This window comes from Canis lupus, chromosome 8 (genome assembly GCF_003254725.2).
Source record: "Canis lupus dingo isolate Sandy chromosome 8, ASM325472v2, whole genome shotgun sequence".
Classification (NCBI taxonomy): Eukaryota; Metazoa; Chordata; class Mammalia; order Carnivora; family Canidae; genus Canis; species Canis lupus.
The window spans coordinates 31,560,121-31,578,574 of NC_064250.1; the positions used below are offsets into that span (position 1 = coordinate 31,560,121).

At 44.8% G+C, this 18,454-nt stretch overlaps 1 protein-coding gene across 1 annotated transcript; it reads right to left on the reverse strand.

Moving 5' to 3' along the window:
* Positions 1-8,742: 8,742 nt before the first annotated feature.
* On the reverse strand, positions 8,743-10,175 carry LOC112657812 (3-beta-hydroxysteroid-Delta(8),Delta(7)-isomerase-like). The gene has a single exon (XM_035720154.2). The coding sequence runs from the start codon at positions 10,097-10,099 to the stop codon at positions 9,413-9,415; it is 687 nt and encodes a 228-aa protein (XP_035576047.1). The 5' UTR covers positions 10,100-10,175; the 3' UTR covers positions 8,743-9,412.
* Between the last annotated feature and the right edge of the window lie 8,279 nt (positions 10,176-18,454).

Here is an 18,454-nt window from a genome sequence, read left to right on the forward strand (position 1 = left end):
GAACTAAAAGAATGCTCCTTTGAATTGCATGCTCTCTAGAAATATTGCCTCTCCTCTTTGCTGTCAACTACACATCTCCTTGTCACTCATCCTCACTTATTAAAAACTGCCCCCCCCCTTATGTCTGTCTATCCAGTGCAAGTTCCACAACCATCACAAGTGATTTGAACTCTTCTACATGGATCCCCCCACTCAGCAGTCTAGGCTCACAATTTTTAGATCTTGACTCCTGTAGAGTTTATTATGGCCATTATAACAAATTACCCAAAATCAATTTCACTGGACAAAATGTGTCATCAGGATTGATTCCTTCTGGAGGCTCTTGAGGAAATGTCCCTTTTCCTTTTCTGGCCCCGGGGCCCTCCTGCATTCCTTGGCTGATAAGCAGCCCTTGCTTGTGTCATTTCAAATACTTGCTTCTGTTGTCACATCTATCACTTGGTCATCTTGCCTTCCTCTTCTGGGGACTCTTGTGATTATATTGAAGGCCCGCATAGATAATCCAGGAAAATCTTCTCATCTCAAAATCCTTAATCACAGCTGTAGACGCCCCTTGCTGTGTAACATAACATAGTCACAGGTTCTGGGCATTACAATGTGGCTGTCTTGGGGGGAGGGGCATTGTTCAAATTACTGCAACTCCAAAGACCATCTCTTTTACACCTATGACCACACGTTGAACCTTGCAGTTATTCTCCATATCCTATCCTTTGATACAATCCCATATCATTCTAGATCTCTTGGCTTCTAAATGCCACTGTTCCTGTTATTTGCCCTCATGGAGGGCTTAGCCCCTTGACAACATTTGAAAAAAAAGTTATAATGCCTATTGATTTTATCCCTCCCTTTCTCTCTGGTCCATAATATCTCCTTTGTGTGTGTGTGTGTGTGTGTGTGATATACTAAGTTCCATTACCCCTATCCCGTGCCTGGCCAAGAGCTCCAAATCTGTAGAAGATATTCAAGTGGAAGCTTATATGTGGTGAGATTGTGCTGCTGCTCTTAATTCCCACATCCACTCTGATGGCATAAAAGGGCTCGAAGTTAGAAACAAATTAAGAGGATTTTTCTGAAATTGCTCTTCTTGTGTTGTGAGTTCCATCTCCACCAAGGGAGAGAAATAGGTGGTAGGAGGAGGGAATCCTTCATCTCCAGTCAAGAGGCAGGGCTTTCAAGGAGACTGTCTCTAGAGCTTGTAATGCATCCTCTGCATTTGGAAAAGAATGGACCAGGGAATAACTCCTGGAAAATACAAACACCAAAAGATGGTTGCTTTTTTTTTTTTTTTTTTTTTTTAACAATTTCATTTATTCATTCATGAGAGACATAGACAGAGGCAGAGACACAGGCAGAGGGAGAAGCAGGCTCCCCGTGGGGAGCCCGATATGGGACTCGATCCCAGGACGCTGGGATCAGGACCTCAGCCTAAGGCAGATTCTCAACCACTGGGCCACCCAGCACCCAAGAAGGTTGCTTTGAAGGCAGGTTAGGGGAGAGGTGACTAAGATGGATGGCCTGCATTACCCACATCTTTCAGAATGAAAGATATGTGGATATCTGGCATGGACCAGGCAGAAGGCACAGGAGGGAGAAAGCCAGTGGGATAGTCTTGGATTCTGTCCAGAAGGGCCATCTGAGAGGAAAAGACCTCAGCAGACAAAAGTTGAAGGTAACTCCAGATGCCTATGAGTTGAAGAAGTAAGCAGCAAGTTGGGATAGAGATGCTCTTGCCCTCAAGGCCGGTGCAGGTGAGAGATCTCCACGGCTGGGAATGCAGGATAGGGTTGATGGAGTCACACCAGAGAGCTCAGATCCCAGAATCTGTGCTTGGAGGAGAGCTGTGCAGAAGCACACTGTGTGGGCAAGAAATCACCTTAGTTTACCACTGGGGCTAATTTGTCCCCACAGCATGTTACAGCCCTGTAGCCTATTCAGCATAGCCATTTGCCCCCCGAGTTGTGGGGAGGCAAGTGAGATGGCATGTGTGTGGTGCCTGGCACATTTTGGGCCCTGGGTAATGTTAATCTTCCTTCCCTGGTGAACTAGATAAGCCTCATATGGTAAACACTGGCTTGTGCAGTGAGGTATGTCTGAGGCAGGGGAATTGGGTCCTTGTTGCCAGGAAACCAACTTAGATCCTTTGAGCACCATCTCTCAGCCTAATTTATTGGTTTGTCTTATTCTAATTTTGGTTCCAGTGATAGGATTATCTACAGATCTTAACAGGAAGTAGCTTCTTGGTACTGGACCACATCAAGTTTAAGCCCATTCCTTCTTGGCTTCACTTCTCAGGTGTTTGCTTGTTTGCTTTTTGGCTAGGATTAAAGACACTTGCTGTAAATATGGATATGCCACAGTATGTTTACGGAGCATTTTCATTCAACAAGTTTTTTTTTTACCATAAGTCTTCTAGGAGACAGGAGGTCTGGGGCTGGGATGCAGCAGAGAACAAGAGACGTGGTGTCTTCACAGAGCTCAGGGGGCCCCACAGGGTTACAAATCATGGCAACTCCAGTGGGAGGTCCACTGAGCCAAGTCAAGGATGGCTCTCAGGAGAACATAATGTCTAAACTAAGGCTTAAAGTGGGAGCATAGGCAAAGAAGGGAATATAGGGCAGGGAGTGACAGTGGGAGGAGGGAGTGGAGCAGGAGGTACAGGAGATGGTGATGGATAATGTGAGGTGTGTTTCCACCCTTATCTAAGTATCTCCTATCGTTTAGCAGGTACATGATAATGATGACAAGACAATTCTGTCCATAAAGTTTCACTCTCACAGCATTTCTGAATGAGAACCAGCACATCAGTGATGGTACTCATTTATGGATGGTGTATTAGGAATCAAGACTCAGCTTAAGTGTATCTTAGTCCGTTCAGGCTCCTATAACAAAATGCCATGCACTTGGCAGCTTGAAAACAGAAGTTGAGTCTGAGATCAGGGTGCCAGCATGGTGGAGTGAGGGCTGGCTTCCAGGTCATAGATTTCTCATTGTGTCCCCACGTGGTAAACGGAGGGGGGGGGGGTGTGTGGGCAAGGGAGCTCTCTTGGGCCTCTTTCATAAGGGCACCAATCCCATTCATGAGGCCTCCCTCCTTGTAACCTAGTCACCTCCTAGAGGTCCCACCTCCTAATACCATCACCTGAGGGTGAGATTTCAACACATGAATTTTGGGAGAGCAAGCATAATCTCTGCCTTGGAACTTTCTTGAGCATATGTAGCCTATCTGCTTAGCAGCCACACCTAACCTCCTTCTCCTTTGCTGCCTCCCACTACAGAGGCTGAAAAGCCAAATACTTTTTCAGCTTCCCTTTTGGCTAAGGGTGGTGATGTAATCCAGATCTGGGCTGTGAACCCGAAGTAGAAGTCTATAGGATAGGGCTTCTAGGAAAGCAAAATCTCACTTGATTCAAAAAGAAAAAAGGAACACATGAGCGGATCTAGCCCTTTCGCCTTTTCTCTTTTTTTCATGCCTGAACACATGGCTGGAGATATGGCAGTCATCTTGTGGCATGTAGGACAAACCAAAGAAACTGGAAAAAGAAACCCCGAATCTTTTTTTTTTTTTTAAGATTTTATTTATTTGTTCACGAGAGAGAGAGAGAGGCAGAGATACAGGCAGAGGGAGAAGCAGGTTCCATGCAGGGAGCCCGATGTGGGACTTGATCCTGGGACTCCAGGATCATACCCTGGGCCAAAGTCAGGCACTAAACCACTGAGCCACCCAGGGATCCGCCCTATCTTTGAAGCTCTGACTTGCCTCTGTGACTTCTCACCTCCAGGCTTGTTTAAAAAAAAACAAAACACCAGCTATGTTTAAACCACTAGAGTGATTTACAACAGAAATCAGTTGTTACATGATGCTGAGCAGAACCTAGTAGTCCTTCCTCTGAATTTCCACCTTACATGTCATACAATCTTCCTTTCCATTATCCCTGAATACTTCTTTTGGGTTTGTCTGTATGACTTTCCCAATAACTCCGAGCTCGTTGGGGTCAGGGACTGTCCTACCACTTGGATGACCCCAAAGCTATCATAGTACCTGGCAGATAAGAGCTGCTTAGTACTATTTTGTTAAATGAGTGAAGGACTGAATGAATGATGTGGCCGTGTGGAGGAACGTGTGGGGAAGGAGATACACATTAGTGCCCGTGAGGCCAGAGGAGAGGTTGGTAAGAATCCAGGCAAGAGGCGATGAAATCCTGAGCCAAAGCAGGACCATGCAGATAAGAAAGTGGATGAAGTCAGGGCTCCATCCAGGGCTCATTTAGGAGGCAGAAGGGACAGGACTTGGTAAGGACTTGGGGAAAAGAGAGGGGAAGAGGAAGGGCTCTAAGATGCCTGAGAGCACTTCAATGCTTTGTGGGTTTGCGTGTCCACCAGTTCTGTGGTCCTGAGTTACTCAGACATGTTGGGGCCTTAGTCATCTCATCTGAAAAATAGGGCTAACAGTAATGCACTTAGGCTTGTTGTAGGAAGCAAATGGCTTAGCATGTGTAAATTGCTTATACCAGTCCTGGCACTTTGTAAGTGTTCGATACATGTTATCAGTTGTCACCATCATGGTCTGTGGCTATTGGGTCAGGAGGGCAAGAAGCCAGGCAGGGGGATCCCTGGGTGGCGCAGTGGTTTGGCGCCTGCCTTTGGCCCAGGGCGCGATCCTGGAGACCCGGGATCGAATCCCACGTCGGGCTCCCGGTGCATGGAGCCTGCTTCTCCCTCTGCCTGTGTCTCTGCCTCTCTCTCTCTCTCTGTGACTATCATAAATTAAAAAAAAAAATTAAAAAAAAAAAAAAAAAAAAGAAGCCAGGCAGGATGTTGAAAGAGGATGAGCAGGAAGGGGGAGTTCAGGAAGAATGAGGAGGAGGACCCAAGTAGCTAGCAGGGTGACTTTTAAGATGTTCAACAGCTTCTCGGTCTCCGCCCCTAGAAAGAAAGACTTGATTTAAAGCGGCACTGAAAGTCATTTAATGAGCTCAAGAGGGATGGGATTAGGTACAGCCCGCTTTTATTCAAGACTGGTGTCAACTGGTTATGCTGCTTTGATTATTGTTTTAAACATGTCCCAGAGGGCTTAGGGCAAGAAATGAAGAGTTGAGGATGCTCATTTTTAATGTGAAGAATTGTAAGCTATTCTGGGGCACAGTAGGAATCTCGGGAGGGCTGTGCCTAACAGATTTCTGAAACAATTAGTGAAGCCGGGAAGAACAAGAATAACGTAAGAGGCGCCGTGTGAGGGCCATTAGCCTCGAGGCAGCGGAGGACCCTGCATGATGAGGCGCCGGAAATGGCAGGGCAGCGACCACGCTCTAGCTGCTGCGACCGGGGGCCTGTGATTAGGTTACAGGGGAACGATGACAAAAGCTCCACTTACTATGAGGGTCCAGTGTTGTACATGTTCGTCTAATCCTCTCGGTTTCCTGCAAGAGTGAGCTGCTGTTACTATGCCCATTTTAAGAATGAGAAAACTGAGGATTGAAGAGAAAAGGAACATTTCCAAGATTGACTGACCAAGAAGAGGTAGAACCGGGATTCAGACCAGGCCTGGCCAAGATTTGGCTGTTTCCTTTTCACTGTATCGTATAGCTCATGACATTGCTGCACAGGAATTTTATTGGAGGGTTTCTTACCTCTGAATTATAGGAGGTGCTTCTCAGCTCAGACTCAGTCTGGAAGTTTACTTCTAGGAAGAATAGAGTATAAACCCTCAAGCATGTCTGAATCATGGGCAATACCTGTGAATTGACTACTTCAGCTCAATCTAATAGACTTTTGTGTGTGCCAGTAGATGGTTTCTGATTCCCAAGTGACCCTGGCTCCTGGAGGTGGGGGGTGAATCTGCAGAGTGGGTCTTCGGTTTGTTACAGTTCTGGCTGCCCTTGGTGTGGGCTTGCAGGGCTGACCCGAAGCTTTGAAGGAATTGAGACCATGATGGGGTTTCCTGCTGTCCCTTTTAAGGACTGAAGAATGAGATCCCTGACCTCACTGCAGAGAAGCATGCATGCACTTGGTTGTGGCGCTGATGTCTTGCATCCCAGCACATGATTTTTACTTTTTTAAGATTTTATTTATTTATTCATGAGAGACACAGAGAAAGAGGCAGAGACACACAGGCAGAGGGAGAAGCAGGCTCCCTGGGTAGAGCCCACCATGGGACTTGATCCCAGGACCCCAGGATCATGCCCTGAGCTGAAGGCAGAGCTCAACCACCCAGCTACCCCGGTGTCCCTCAGCACATGATTTTTAGAAAGTATCCTCCTACTGTGCTGTAAAAAGAACTCCAGGCCTCTGCACCTTGGAGGCGGCAAGGGCGGCGTTTTCTTTAGCAAACAATAAAAGCATTTCTGTAGTCCCTGATTTCTCTTTTCCTTTCTACCCAACTTGTTATCTCATAAGACTGCAAAGGGACCTGGCAGGTCTTGACCCCACTGTGGAGTAGAGACAGAGGCTATTACACGGATTAGGAGGGCTGCCTGGCTGACACCTGCAGTGTCAAAGGTGATTGCTCAGGAACAAATGGTTTGTTCTTCATCCTGACATCTCCTCTTTCCAGTGCTGGACCTATTTTTGGTAGCCAGCGATACGAATTCCTCCACACCATCCTCAAATCGATCTCTTGAGCCTATAAATACTCTGAACCTCTGCATGTGTGTGCACACACACTTTATCAGCTTGCTCAGATAGTAAGTTTGATTTAGAGTCTCTTTTTTCCCCCTCAGGATTTTATTTATTTGAGAGAGAGTAAGTGGGCAGGAGCAGAGGGAGAGAGAATCTGAAGCAGACTCCCACTGAACACAGAGCCCAACTTGGGGTATGATCTCTTGACCCTGAAATCATGACCAGAGCCGAAACCAAGAGTCAGTCATCTACTGTTGGTCATAGTCACCAACTGTGCCACCCGCACCCCTGATTTAGAGTCTTAAAGAGCTCCCTATGGATTTTTCTGCTCCTCCTCATGATCACTGGTTCCTCTTTATCCACCAGGGTATAAAGCCTCTGTGGAAGAAATCCATTCTGATCAAAGCCTGGCCTGAACATGCCCTTCTGGTTGTGCTCAGGAACCTGTGTGCCTGAGGGGTGGACAGGGCAGCTCTCATATGAGCTGAGGGAATAGCAGGATAGGGTGTCCTGTGGGTTTGCAGTGGCTCTAGGCTTGAGACCAAAGGAGTGGGATGGAAGAAGGGGGACCCCTGTGATGCCAGGGTTCTTCTTCAGAAGTGAAGTATGTAACAGGACATAAGCCAGGCCAAAAAAGGAGAAATAACTGCAAGATGAGGATAGTTGAACAAAAGAAAGTATATTTAAGTACTTAGTGGCAACATGTTTTTAAGTTTCAAGGAGGTAATGCCTCTGAGCAGGTCCAGAAACCATAAATGGGTTTCTAAGGCAGTGGAAACCACTCCTCAAAGATGCTGTTCACAACAACCGTAAAATTTGTACAGGCCTTAGCTCACCCCAAGCACCATGCACAAGCCAGGACACATACAATCACTGAGTCTCTGCTGCATCTCCGTGATATATGCAGTCTCAATCCCATTTCACACATCCAGCAATGGAGGCACAGCATAGAAGTCACCGGCTGGAAACCACAAACCATAGAAGTCACCGGCTGGAAACCACCGGCTGGAAACCAGCATAGAAGTTACCGGCTGGAAACCACTGGCAGCACCAGGCTTCCCATGAAGGTTTGACTCTAAACCCCTAGCTTGTTCTCTTTTCCCAGTTTGATGACTAGGCTTCGAAGCAATGTTGGTGTGAGGCAATTTGGTGGTAGAAAACACCCTGCCTACTTCACAGGACTGTGGTCAGGATACAGAGATTACATGTGTGAAAGCGTTTTGAGAACCATGCATTGCTGTCCAAGTAAAAAGAAGCATTATTATTGCTGTCATTGGTCATTTAATTTTCCAACTCTGTCGATGGATTCTGAGTGTACATCACATATGCCATCACTAGAGGGAGGCAACAGACAATGTTTATAAGCAAACTTGGTCTTGGAAGGAAAATATATTTTTCTTGTAAATGATGCTCAGGAGTTTAAAATAGAAAAGCAAAGGTTTGTAGCCATTCTCATCAAGGTTTGATCATGTGTATTTGTTGAGGTGTTTCCACAAACGCCTGCTAGACTCTTATGAATGCTTTTGAATAGTGGGTATTTTCCCCCAAAATGAATGGATGATATTAAAGGTGAAGAATTTACTCTTTCTCTTTGTCCTCTGGCTTCTTGCCTTCTGTCTCCTTTGTGATCATTTTTGTTTTTGTTGAGGTTCAGCATATCCTTCTTTCGCTCCACTTCATTTCAGTTCAGTAAGGCACGTTCTTGACCCTTCCTATCCCTTTAATGGTGTTCTCCTGAGCTGGCCTCTTTGACTATTGTATATGGACCATTTGATGGTTATTTTTACATTATTGTCATCTGTATTTTTCTCTCTGTTATCTTCTCTTGCCATTCTTCTAGAATTCTTCAGCTCCCTTCTGCTAGGTGGAAAGAATGCTGGACCAAGAGTTCAAGCCTAGTGAATATCCCTTACTAGGTATTTGACCATGAGACACAGAAGAATCCCACTGAGCCTTTGTTTTAGAGATAATTATAATTTCCATGCTTACTCTCCAAGCCATTATTTTGTAACCCATATTAATCTGGTTCTTGTCTCTGCTTTTATGCAGAATTATCCAAATAGTCCACTTAGTCTCCTACTTTGAAATATTTCTGGGAGTCAGTCCCCAGGTACTCATGAAGAAGTCTCCACCTGCAGAGTCTGTTATGTTTCATCAGATGATCCCTCAGCCATAGTAGATTCTTCTGTGGCTTCCCTGGAACCAAAGCTGCGTGGGGCTCTGTTGCTAAAGAGAAGAGTGTCTCTCTTACTTTTATGTTACCACCTGTTGGAAGACTCCCAAAGCAGTACCATTAAAGCTTCCATATCAGGTTGCCTCTCTCTCACATTCAGGACTGGCTGGAGGTGGATTCATATACTAGCCTCCACACTTTTATCATGAAAACCTCTATCTCCTTTAACAACTAAGAACCAGTCAGTTGTGCTGAACTCTTTCCCTTAGGATGATTCCTACCTTTCTGTGCTGCTCTGAAAACAGGTTATTTGCCAGGCATAATACAGTTTTGTTTTTTGTTTTTTTAGGGTCAAGATCTTTTATTTCCTGATTTTAAAAACTGCCACCATCATGGCCCTCCCAGGTTCTTCTGCACCTTTGTCCCAGTGGCTCCTGGCAGTAGCTCCACACAACTCCTTTCTTGCCCCTGCCTTTGGTCCTTCTGGTCCTTACCCATCAGCTTGAGTTTGACAGATCAATTTGTTTTGTTCCTCCAACCTGTGGGAGTAAGGACTGGATTCTTCTTCCTGGTGGAGGGTTCTTCATCAGCCAATGTTCAAGCCCAGCCTACTACTGATTAGTTCTACTTGCTCTTGGCTTTTGTGCCTTTGGCATCCAGCACGCTCTGGGCATGAGCAAGCTGCTTTACAGAATCTAGCACGAGGATTCCAGGCAGCACCAGCCACAAGCTGTTCATGAAGACACAGTAAAACCAGAAGTAGAGCGGGTGGCCCAGCTCCCCATGCTGGAATCCGTCCCGGTGCTCTGTTAGGAAATAGAGCACATCCCCATAGATCTGACCCACAGAGACCATGAGTTGTAAGACGAAGCGCAGGGGCTGCTGGAGGAGAAAGGCGATCACCACCCACAGGCTGAGTGGTCTCCAAAGGCAAGCTGTGATGGTCTCCGTGCATATCGTAAAGTTGTCACTCAGGATGTATCGGCTGTCGCCCTTGGCATACTCTTTCCAGAGTTGGGACAAGAAAGCTTGGTCTCCAAGAAGGTCTTTGTGATAAAGGCTGAACCAGCCCTCAATCACCATGTGAATGAACCCACACACTGCAAACCAGCACAGGGACAGTCGCTGCCAAGTCCCCAGGAGGATGACCGCAGCACGACCTGACAACAGCCATGTGGTCACAACCAAGACCCCAGAGACAGAGAAGAGGCCAGCCAGGAGATGCCAAGTGGGGCAGTCGTTAGGCACAAAGTTGTCCAGCCTCAGCTGCCGAGGCCAATATGGGTGCAAGGGGCTGGCGTTGGTGGTCATGTCTTTGTAGGCTGATGGCCAGCGGTGTGGTCATGGCAGCCTCTCTCACACACTCCTGCCATAATACAGTTTTTGAATCTATTAGAGGGCAAATCTTGAGTTCTTCCCACAAGACTATGTCTCACGCACATAGACTGTTGTTAGACCCATTCCCATGGCCCCTGAACATATCTGGACCCCTGTAGAGGACAATGGGAAGCTCTGGCTGAAGAGAAGATCTCTGCTTTAGTTGAAACTATAAGTATCCTCTTGTCCAATCCTTTATGGTTCTTCTTCCTTCTTCCACATTTCTCTCAATCTTTTTCTTTCATTTTATTTTTCACTTTCTTTTTTACATTTTTTTAAAAAGATTTTTATTTATTTATTCATAGAGACACACACACACACACACAGAGAGAGAGAGAGAGAGAGGCAGAGACATAGGCAGAGGGAGAAGCAGGCTCCATTCAGGGAGCCTGACATGGGACTCGATCCTGGGCTTCCAAGATCACACCCCAGGCTGCAGGCGGCACTAAACCACTGCGTCACAGGGGCTGCCCCTTTTTTACATTTTTTAAAAATTTAAATTCAGGGCAGCCCCAGTGGCCCAGTGGTTTAGCACTGCTTTCCGCCCGGGGCCATGATCCTGGAGACCGGGGATCGAGTCCCACATCAGGCTCCCTGCACGGAGCCTGCTTCTCCCTCTGTCTGTGTCTCTGCCTCTCTCTCTGTGTGTGTCTGTCATAAATAAATAAAAAAATCTTTAAAAAATAAAATAAAATTTAAATTCAATTTGCCAACATATAGTATAACACCCAGTGCTCATCCCATCTTTCATTTTAAATACCACTCTTACATGTTCAAAGAACAACTGAAGTGGATATGTCAACAGGACACAAAATTTGTTTAAAGGGGTTCCCCTAACCAAATTTGGGATAACCTGAGTATCAAAATTAATGATGACAGTAATGGATAGTAACACATTGCATTAACAAAAGAATCTATCAGTCTACATTTATACTAAATGAAAGGGAGAGGGGTGAAGGAAAAGCCTTTCTTTGTAGGAGAATGCCAATTAATAAATCCAGAGGAATGACAGAATTACAAAACCATCATTTTTCAACCACGACCATAATAATTAATTCAGGTAAGAATTACTAATAGATAATAGAGCCATTGCATGAAGGATATTCTCACAGTCTCAAAGCATATATCACTCACTAATTATAAAAGGAAAAAGGCACCTTTATGATGGAAAAATCTTGCAGACACCACCTTAACTAAGTGATCAAACATCATAAATAATGGACAAATCAACCTCATGGCCTCTGGTGTGACACATGAAGATACAATACCACCCCCATGGGATTCTTGCCAAAAGTGTTGAGCCTGAATCTAATCAAGAAGAAACAAACATCCAAATCAGGGAAATATACCAGAGAAAAGGAAATTAACAAGACATTTGAAATAACTGCAATGTATGGAGGTGCTTGGGTGACACTGTCGGTTAAGCGTCTGACTCTAGCTTTTGGCTCAAGTCGTGATTTCAGGGTCATGAGATCGAGCCCCACGCAGGCTCCACACTTAGCCTGGAGTTGGCTTGAGATTCTCTCTCTCTCCCTCTGCTCCTCACCACATGCATGCATCCTGTCTCTCTCTCAAATAAATAAATCTTAAAAAAAAATAAATGCAATGTGTGATCCTTGATTGGACCCTAGATATTGGGGAAAAATCAGATACTAAAGGACAGCATTAGGACAATTGAGGAAGTTTGAGTATGGTCAATAATAGTACTATATCAATGTTAGAAATCATAATTTATATAATAGAGGAAAAGTTAAAATTAAATTAGAAATAAAATGAAATAAAATGACATTCATTATTGGGGGCGTCTGGATGGCTTAGTTGGTTGGGTATCCATCTCTTGGTTTCAGCTTAGATTGAGATCTTAGCATCATGAGATTGAACCCCACCCACATTGGGCTCAATGCTTAGCCCAGAGTCACCTTGAGATTCTCTCTCTCTCTGCCTCTGTCCCTCTTCCTGCTCATGCTCTCTGTTCCTCTAAAATCAATAATTTTTAAAAAATCATTTATTATTTATGCATTTGTGTCTCAGAAAACTAATCTCTATTTTTTTTAAAACTCTCCCAATTTTATAGGCTGGTAAATATTCCTGTGATCTTTACTTGCTCCTTTTCTGATATTCTCTTTCAATTTTCTTTGCTTTATATTTTGGTTACAAGGATCTCACAAAGAAGAGGGAAAATCATCAAGAAATGGCAATTTGTGTTTTTTTTTTTTTTTTTTTTAAGATTTTATTTATTCATAGAGACAGAGGGAGAGAGGGGCAGAGACACAGGCAGAGGGAGAAGCAGGCTCCATACAGGAAGCCCGACGTGGGACTCGATCCCGGGTCTCCAGGATCACACCTGGCTGCAGGCGGCGCTAAACCGCTGTGTCACCAGGGTTGCCCAAGAAATGGCAATTTGAAGGGCAACTTGGGTTATTAACTGGTGTTTCCCTTTGAGACAATTGTGAGAGATCCGCAGCCTTTGATGGAAGAGGCCATTTCTGTTTTTGTTGGACAAGTGCTTGCATAGCACTGGTTTGGGGTAAGACATTTTTACTTCCTCTGGGTTCCAAAAGGTAACTTATTTAAATAACCTAGCATTTCCTTTCTTTGTTTTTTCAGGCTCAATACCTAAGGCAGATGCCTAGAACAAGGGAGGCTCTATAAATTGGTCATATGGATCTCTTAGTTCCTTGGGCTATACTGTGGGCAGTGAAACCTATAGTTCCTTGCCAAGAGGAGAAACATCAATGCTATTTAAAAATATCATTTTTATTGTTATTATTACTGTTATTGTTATTTGAGTTCCAAAAGTCAAAAAACCCAAAGGAGCATAAGATTGATTTCATACACAATAGGACTGGAAACAATAAATAAGGACAGTCTTTTTTGACAAATGCAAACTTTTTATTGGCCTTGGATAAATTGCTTTGGTTTTGTTTTCTGAGTTAATAGATGAATTGAATTTGATGTTAGGAGTATTTCAGTGAGAGGAAAGATGTTGATAGCAACCCCAGATAAGTCTAGGTGACCCCAGAGCATGGGTGACCTGTGTTCCCTGTCCTTGATTGAATACCACAGAGTTGGAGAAGTCGCAGGTTACAGGGGGATAGCCAGGGGGCCCTGAGGCAGCATGGTGGGGTCCTGGCATCCCATCTTAGTGCAATGAGAGTACACAAAGGTCCTATGCCTCCCTGAAAGGAGAAGGAGGGGCTGAAAAAGGTCCAGACTGATGAAGATATGGTGTGTGTTAACACTGATTTAAATTTGACAAGATTAAGTTTGCTGCCTTCAGCAAAATGGGGGCTCAGATCCCGAAAATGATTGATATAAAATTAATGTTATACCCTGACAGTCTGAGTCAAGGCTATGAAATTTGAATGGCTCTACTTATTTTGTTGGGTTTAGCTGGGACCTTAACAAATGAGCAGGTGTTGTTTGGGTATTATTAAAAGTGGACTGCACCTGAATTTTCTTTTCCTGCTTTGTTCTGGATTAAAAAGTTTCTCAGGACTGTGAGGCCAGACCCTTTATTTTAGCTCAGTTCTCCTGGCCCACGTGGGGTTCCTGAACCAGGAGGGCTCTGAGTGTTTTGCAGTGGATTCTTCCACATTTCCAGGGCTCATTCCCTATTCTCATTCTGTGCCCATGTGGCCTGAGATGATGGATATGACTGTAAAGGTCCTGGAGATACAGAGACCCAAAGGTGCTCACAATAGAAGACCATCTGGGGTCCTGAAGAAGCAGGATGTCCCCTCCCATCCCCAGCAGCAGGAACATTTACTGCAGTTTTTCTTTCAGCAGCGCAAACGACTTTCCTGGCTGGTGGGGGTGGTCAGATGAGAGCACTGGGCAGAGAAGATGCTGGAGCATGGTGCACTGTAGTATAAGGGAAAGCATGCAGCCCCTGGGCGTGGGGGAAGTGGCAGCATGGAGTGCAGGGGATGTAGGGTGGGCATCAGCATGGCTGCTGGCTCCCATCCTCCTCTCTTCTGCACCTTGTACAATCTCTCTCTGTTGTATGAAAGGCTGTGTTGGGAGGCTGCATCTCAGAAAAGCCACTAGCTCTGAGCTGTTGGGGACTTTCTGGTAGTTGTGAAGGAATCACACAGGTGAGTGAGACTTTTGGGGACCCAGGTAAGTTATGTAGAAATCTTCAGCTTTAGTAGCCCCATGGAAACTGCAATTCTGTTTGTATTCTGAGGCTTGGAGTTTTACATTTGGAGTAATGAGCTCCCTGTCATTACCCAAGAGACTCACCCTTGTAGGAAACAGAAAGCACCCTTGGGGAGGAGGAAATAGGATGCCTCCTACATCCTCTGAAGAGTGTTGACCAGTACTAAATGGCTCAAGAATGGTCATGGGGTGGGGAGCTGGCCTTTGGGGGTCGAAGCTGTCTGAGGAGGGATTTGTCTATTTTTAAGGACTTACTTACTCTTAAGTTCCTCTGCCTCAGCACTGTGCTGCCCCTGGCATTACAGATGATGACAGCTGGACCCTGTCTCCCCACGCTCACCTTTTAATGGAGGGAACAGCCATTTGTTTCTTTCTTTTTTTTTTTTGTATATTTTTTAAATTGGAGTTTGATTTGCCAACATATAGCATATTACCCAGTGCTCATCCCATCAAGTGCCCCCCTCACTGCCCGTCACCCAGTCACCCGGCCCACCTCCCCTTCCACTACCCCTTGTTCGTTTCCCAGAGTTAGGAGTCTTTCAAGTTTTGTCACCCTCTCTGATTTTTCCCACTCATTTTCTCTCCTTTCCCCTATAATTCCTTTTCGCTATTTTTCATATTCCCCGTATGAATGAGACCATCTAATGTTTGTCCTTCTCCAATTGACTTTCTTCACAAAGCATAAAACCCTCCAGTTCCATCCACATTGAAGCAAATGGTGGGTATTCGTCGTTTCTAATGGGTACAGCCATTTCCAGACACAAAATATCGAAGGGTCAGTACTCAGCCAGCCACCTATCCTAGAAAGGGTTCTGGGTGCAGGACACAAGCCAGCTGCCAGTTTCTTTATCTGGAATAAATGGTCATGGGATGAAGCTGGATAATGGCGATAAAAGATGCAGCTTATTATAAAGGACGTTCATATGACAAAGCAAATACAATAAAGCAGGAAATCAGGATGAATAAACAAGTTTGTAAATGATGAGGTCAAATGCAGTCACAATTCACCTTTCAACTTCTTGGCAGCTAGGACAAAAAATGAGTATAATAATGGGCAAGAGAATTTTTAATTATTAATAATAGCTAATATTTCTTGACTTCTAGGTGCTGTTTAGACAGTTGCCAGAGAATGTCTCATTTCGTCCTCACTACAGCTCTATGAAGAGAGGGATTTTATTTATGGGGCAGCCCAGGTGGCTCAGCGGTTTAGCGCCGCCTTCAGGCCAGGGCGCGGTCCTGGAGACCCTGGATCAAGTCCCACGTCAGGCTCCCTGCATGGAGCCTGCTTCTCCCTCTGCCTGTGTCTCTGCCTCTCTCTCTCTGTCTCTCATGAATAAATAAATAAAAATCTGAAACAAAAAAGATTTTATTTATAGGGTACCTGGGTGGCTCAGATGGTTAAGCATCTACCCTGGGCTCAGGTCATGATCTCTGGGTCCTGGGATGGAGCCCTGTGTTGGGCTCCCTACTTGGGGGGTGGGGGGGATGTCTGCTTCTTTCTCTCCCTCTGCCTCCCCCTCCCCGCTCTCTCTCTCAAATGAATACAATCTTTAACAAAAAGATTTTATTTATCTCTTTGAGATAGTGTGCTTGCGCACATACTGGCAGAAGGGCAAAGGAAGAACAAGCAGACTCCATGTTGAGCACAGTGTCTAACGTGGGGCTTGATCCCAGGACCTGGAGATCATGACCTGAGCTGAAATCAAGAGACAGATACTTTACTGAGCCACCCAGGTGCTCCTGAAGAGGTTCTAATTTTACACCCATTTTTATACAAAAGAAGAGAGAGAGAGAGAGAGAGAGAGAGAGAGAGAGAGAGACTACATAACTGGGAACTGGTGGTCCTACTTACACTAGGCTGACTCTAGAGCCCAACCTAAAACCCTTGGCCTAATGCTATGTTGCCTGCTTCAATATATGTAAAAGGGCATGCATACTTCTTTCTTTCTGGCTTCTTGATATGTGTCATCAAACCAAGAACTAGAGAGGAGTCCCACAATAGTCCAATAGGCCAAAACTGATTTAATTTGGTCAACATTAGGTTTGTGGATGGAAAGTGGAAAGCCTGTCTCAGAGAGCAGGTGCAACAAAGGATTAGATGTCTTCCATTCCTCAAGGTCACTTAGAGAGGCAGAGGGGTAGGGAGCTCCTTGCCTCACATTACACTGTAGAGGAGTCTCCTTGTGAGAAACATTGTGGTCACTGGAGGTACATATTTCAGATTCCTTTCTGTTGGCCTTCACACATCCTCCAGATTTTGCCAATTGATGGGTTCAGAATTGACAGTTATGTTGAAAATTAGGAGCAAAGAGTAATGATTTCCTTTAACTACAAATCATGTCATTTTATCTGACACATCTCAGAGTCCCTTCTTATTTTCTTGGCCTCCACCTACCTCCTAGATGCAGCTCCTTACTTCATCTCAGCTGTTGTGATGGGGATTGACTCTGGCAAGGCTCTGGTGTGGTTCTGATGCCCAGAGTCTGTCTCCTTCCAACACCTCTGGATGTGAATGAGCATCACGCCACAGATGTGTGTTGGGGGTCCTAGTTTTCTTAGAGGTCGGGGCCATTCAATGACACTCAGAAATTCAGGGAAATTAAATGGGCCACATTTTGGCCAGTGAGACTAGAGATGGGTAAATTCCCTCTCCATTCTTCCCTTTGATGGAGAGCCCTATGGTACATTTCCCCCCCTCTTTATAGCCTGAATGGAGATGTTGTGTGTGGCCAAGCAGGTATACTTATTGGACAATGGTTGTCTCTCTTTAAGAATTGTCAGGACGAAAAAAAAAAAAAAAAGAATTGTCAGGACATATTGGACAGCATGAGACATGACCTTGTATTTACTTTCCATCCTTCCCTAACTCACCCTTCTTTCCCCTCACTTTACTGCCCTGGCATTGAGCTTCCCAACTAAAATAATTAGCCTTTAATTTTTGACTACAAGGAATCTAACATGGGCTTTGGAGTTCAAAGTGAAGTTCCTTCTAAATTTTTCATCTAGGCCACTGTCCTATGCCATTTAGTTTTAGAGAAGGGACTCTAGGGCAGCCCTGGTGGCTTAGCTGTTTAGCGCCGCCTTCGGCTGGAGGTTTAATCCTGAAGACCTGGGATTGAGTCCTCTGCCTGTGTCTCTGCCTCTCTCTCTCTCTCTCTCTCTCTCTCTGTCTCTGTGTGTGTCTATCATAAATAAATAAATAAATAAAATCTTAAAAAAAAAAAAAGAAAAAGAGAAGGGGCTCTATCCATGGACCAGAAAGTATGGGAAGCAGAACCCAGCAACTACATGGGAGAGGTGGACTCTGATCAGGGAGACTGATCTCCAGTGTTTCCATGGCAAGTTAGGAATTCAGAATCAGAGGACTATGACATTTCTGACCATCTTTCATTTCCTTGCTGTTTAACCCGGACCTGCCTTGATAAGGCTGCATCTTCTCTCTTTGGTCTATGCACTGGCATGTATGCTTTCAGCCTTTAAATGTATTGTACTTAGATGATCCGAATTCCTCTGAGTCTTATATCATTCCTTCCTAATAAACAAAATGATGGCTCAGCCCCCAAAGCCGGCAAATCTCTGTTGTGAATTAATGATATTAGCAAGTTACTATTATAACTTTCCATTCTAATCACTTGGAATGAATTCCTTTGCTCTGATGTGACTTCCAGATTCCTGTGGGACTCTTCACAGATGAATTCTAGACAACTGAGCATCTTGTTGGCAAACAAAGAAATAAGAAATGGAACTTCTTCCCTACAGGGACTAAGAAAATGCTGACAGAAGTCCTGGTGTCCTCTAATAATGCCACCTCCTTTAGCATGTCACTTGTTCATCTGTTGGCCCTGGCTGTACAGAAGTCAAACTGTGAGAAACCATGTGGTCACTAGAGACACATATTTCAAATCCCTTTCTATTGGCTCTCATACAACAATGACATAACTTAAGATTTCATGGCTAATTTGAATTTCTCTAGAAATCCAATTTAAGTCTTTAGGGTTTATAAAATATCCCCAAATTCTTCTGTAGATATCATAATGAAAATGCCAGAGCAAAGCCACCCCATAGCAAAGCTGCTGAACCTCCATTCCAAGCTAATGATGAGAGGCTGCCTTGGTAATGTCAGTATGA

Bases quoted from the DNA above. Each gene is read 5' to 3' on its own strand.
- LOC112657812 (XM_035720154.2), bottom strand. From the start codon at position 10,099: ATGACCACCAACGCCAGCCCCTTGCACCCATATTGGCCTCGGCAGCTG.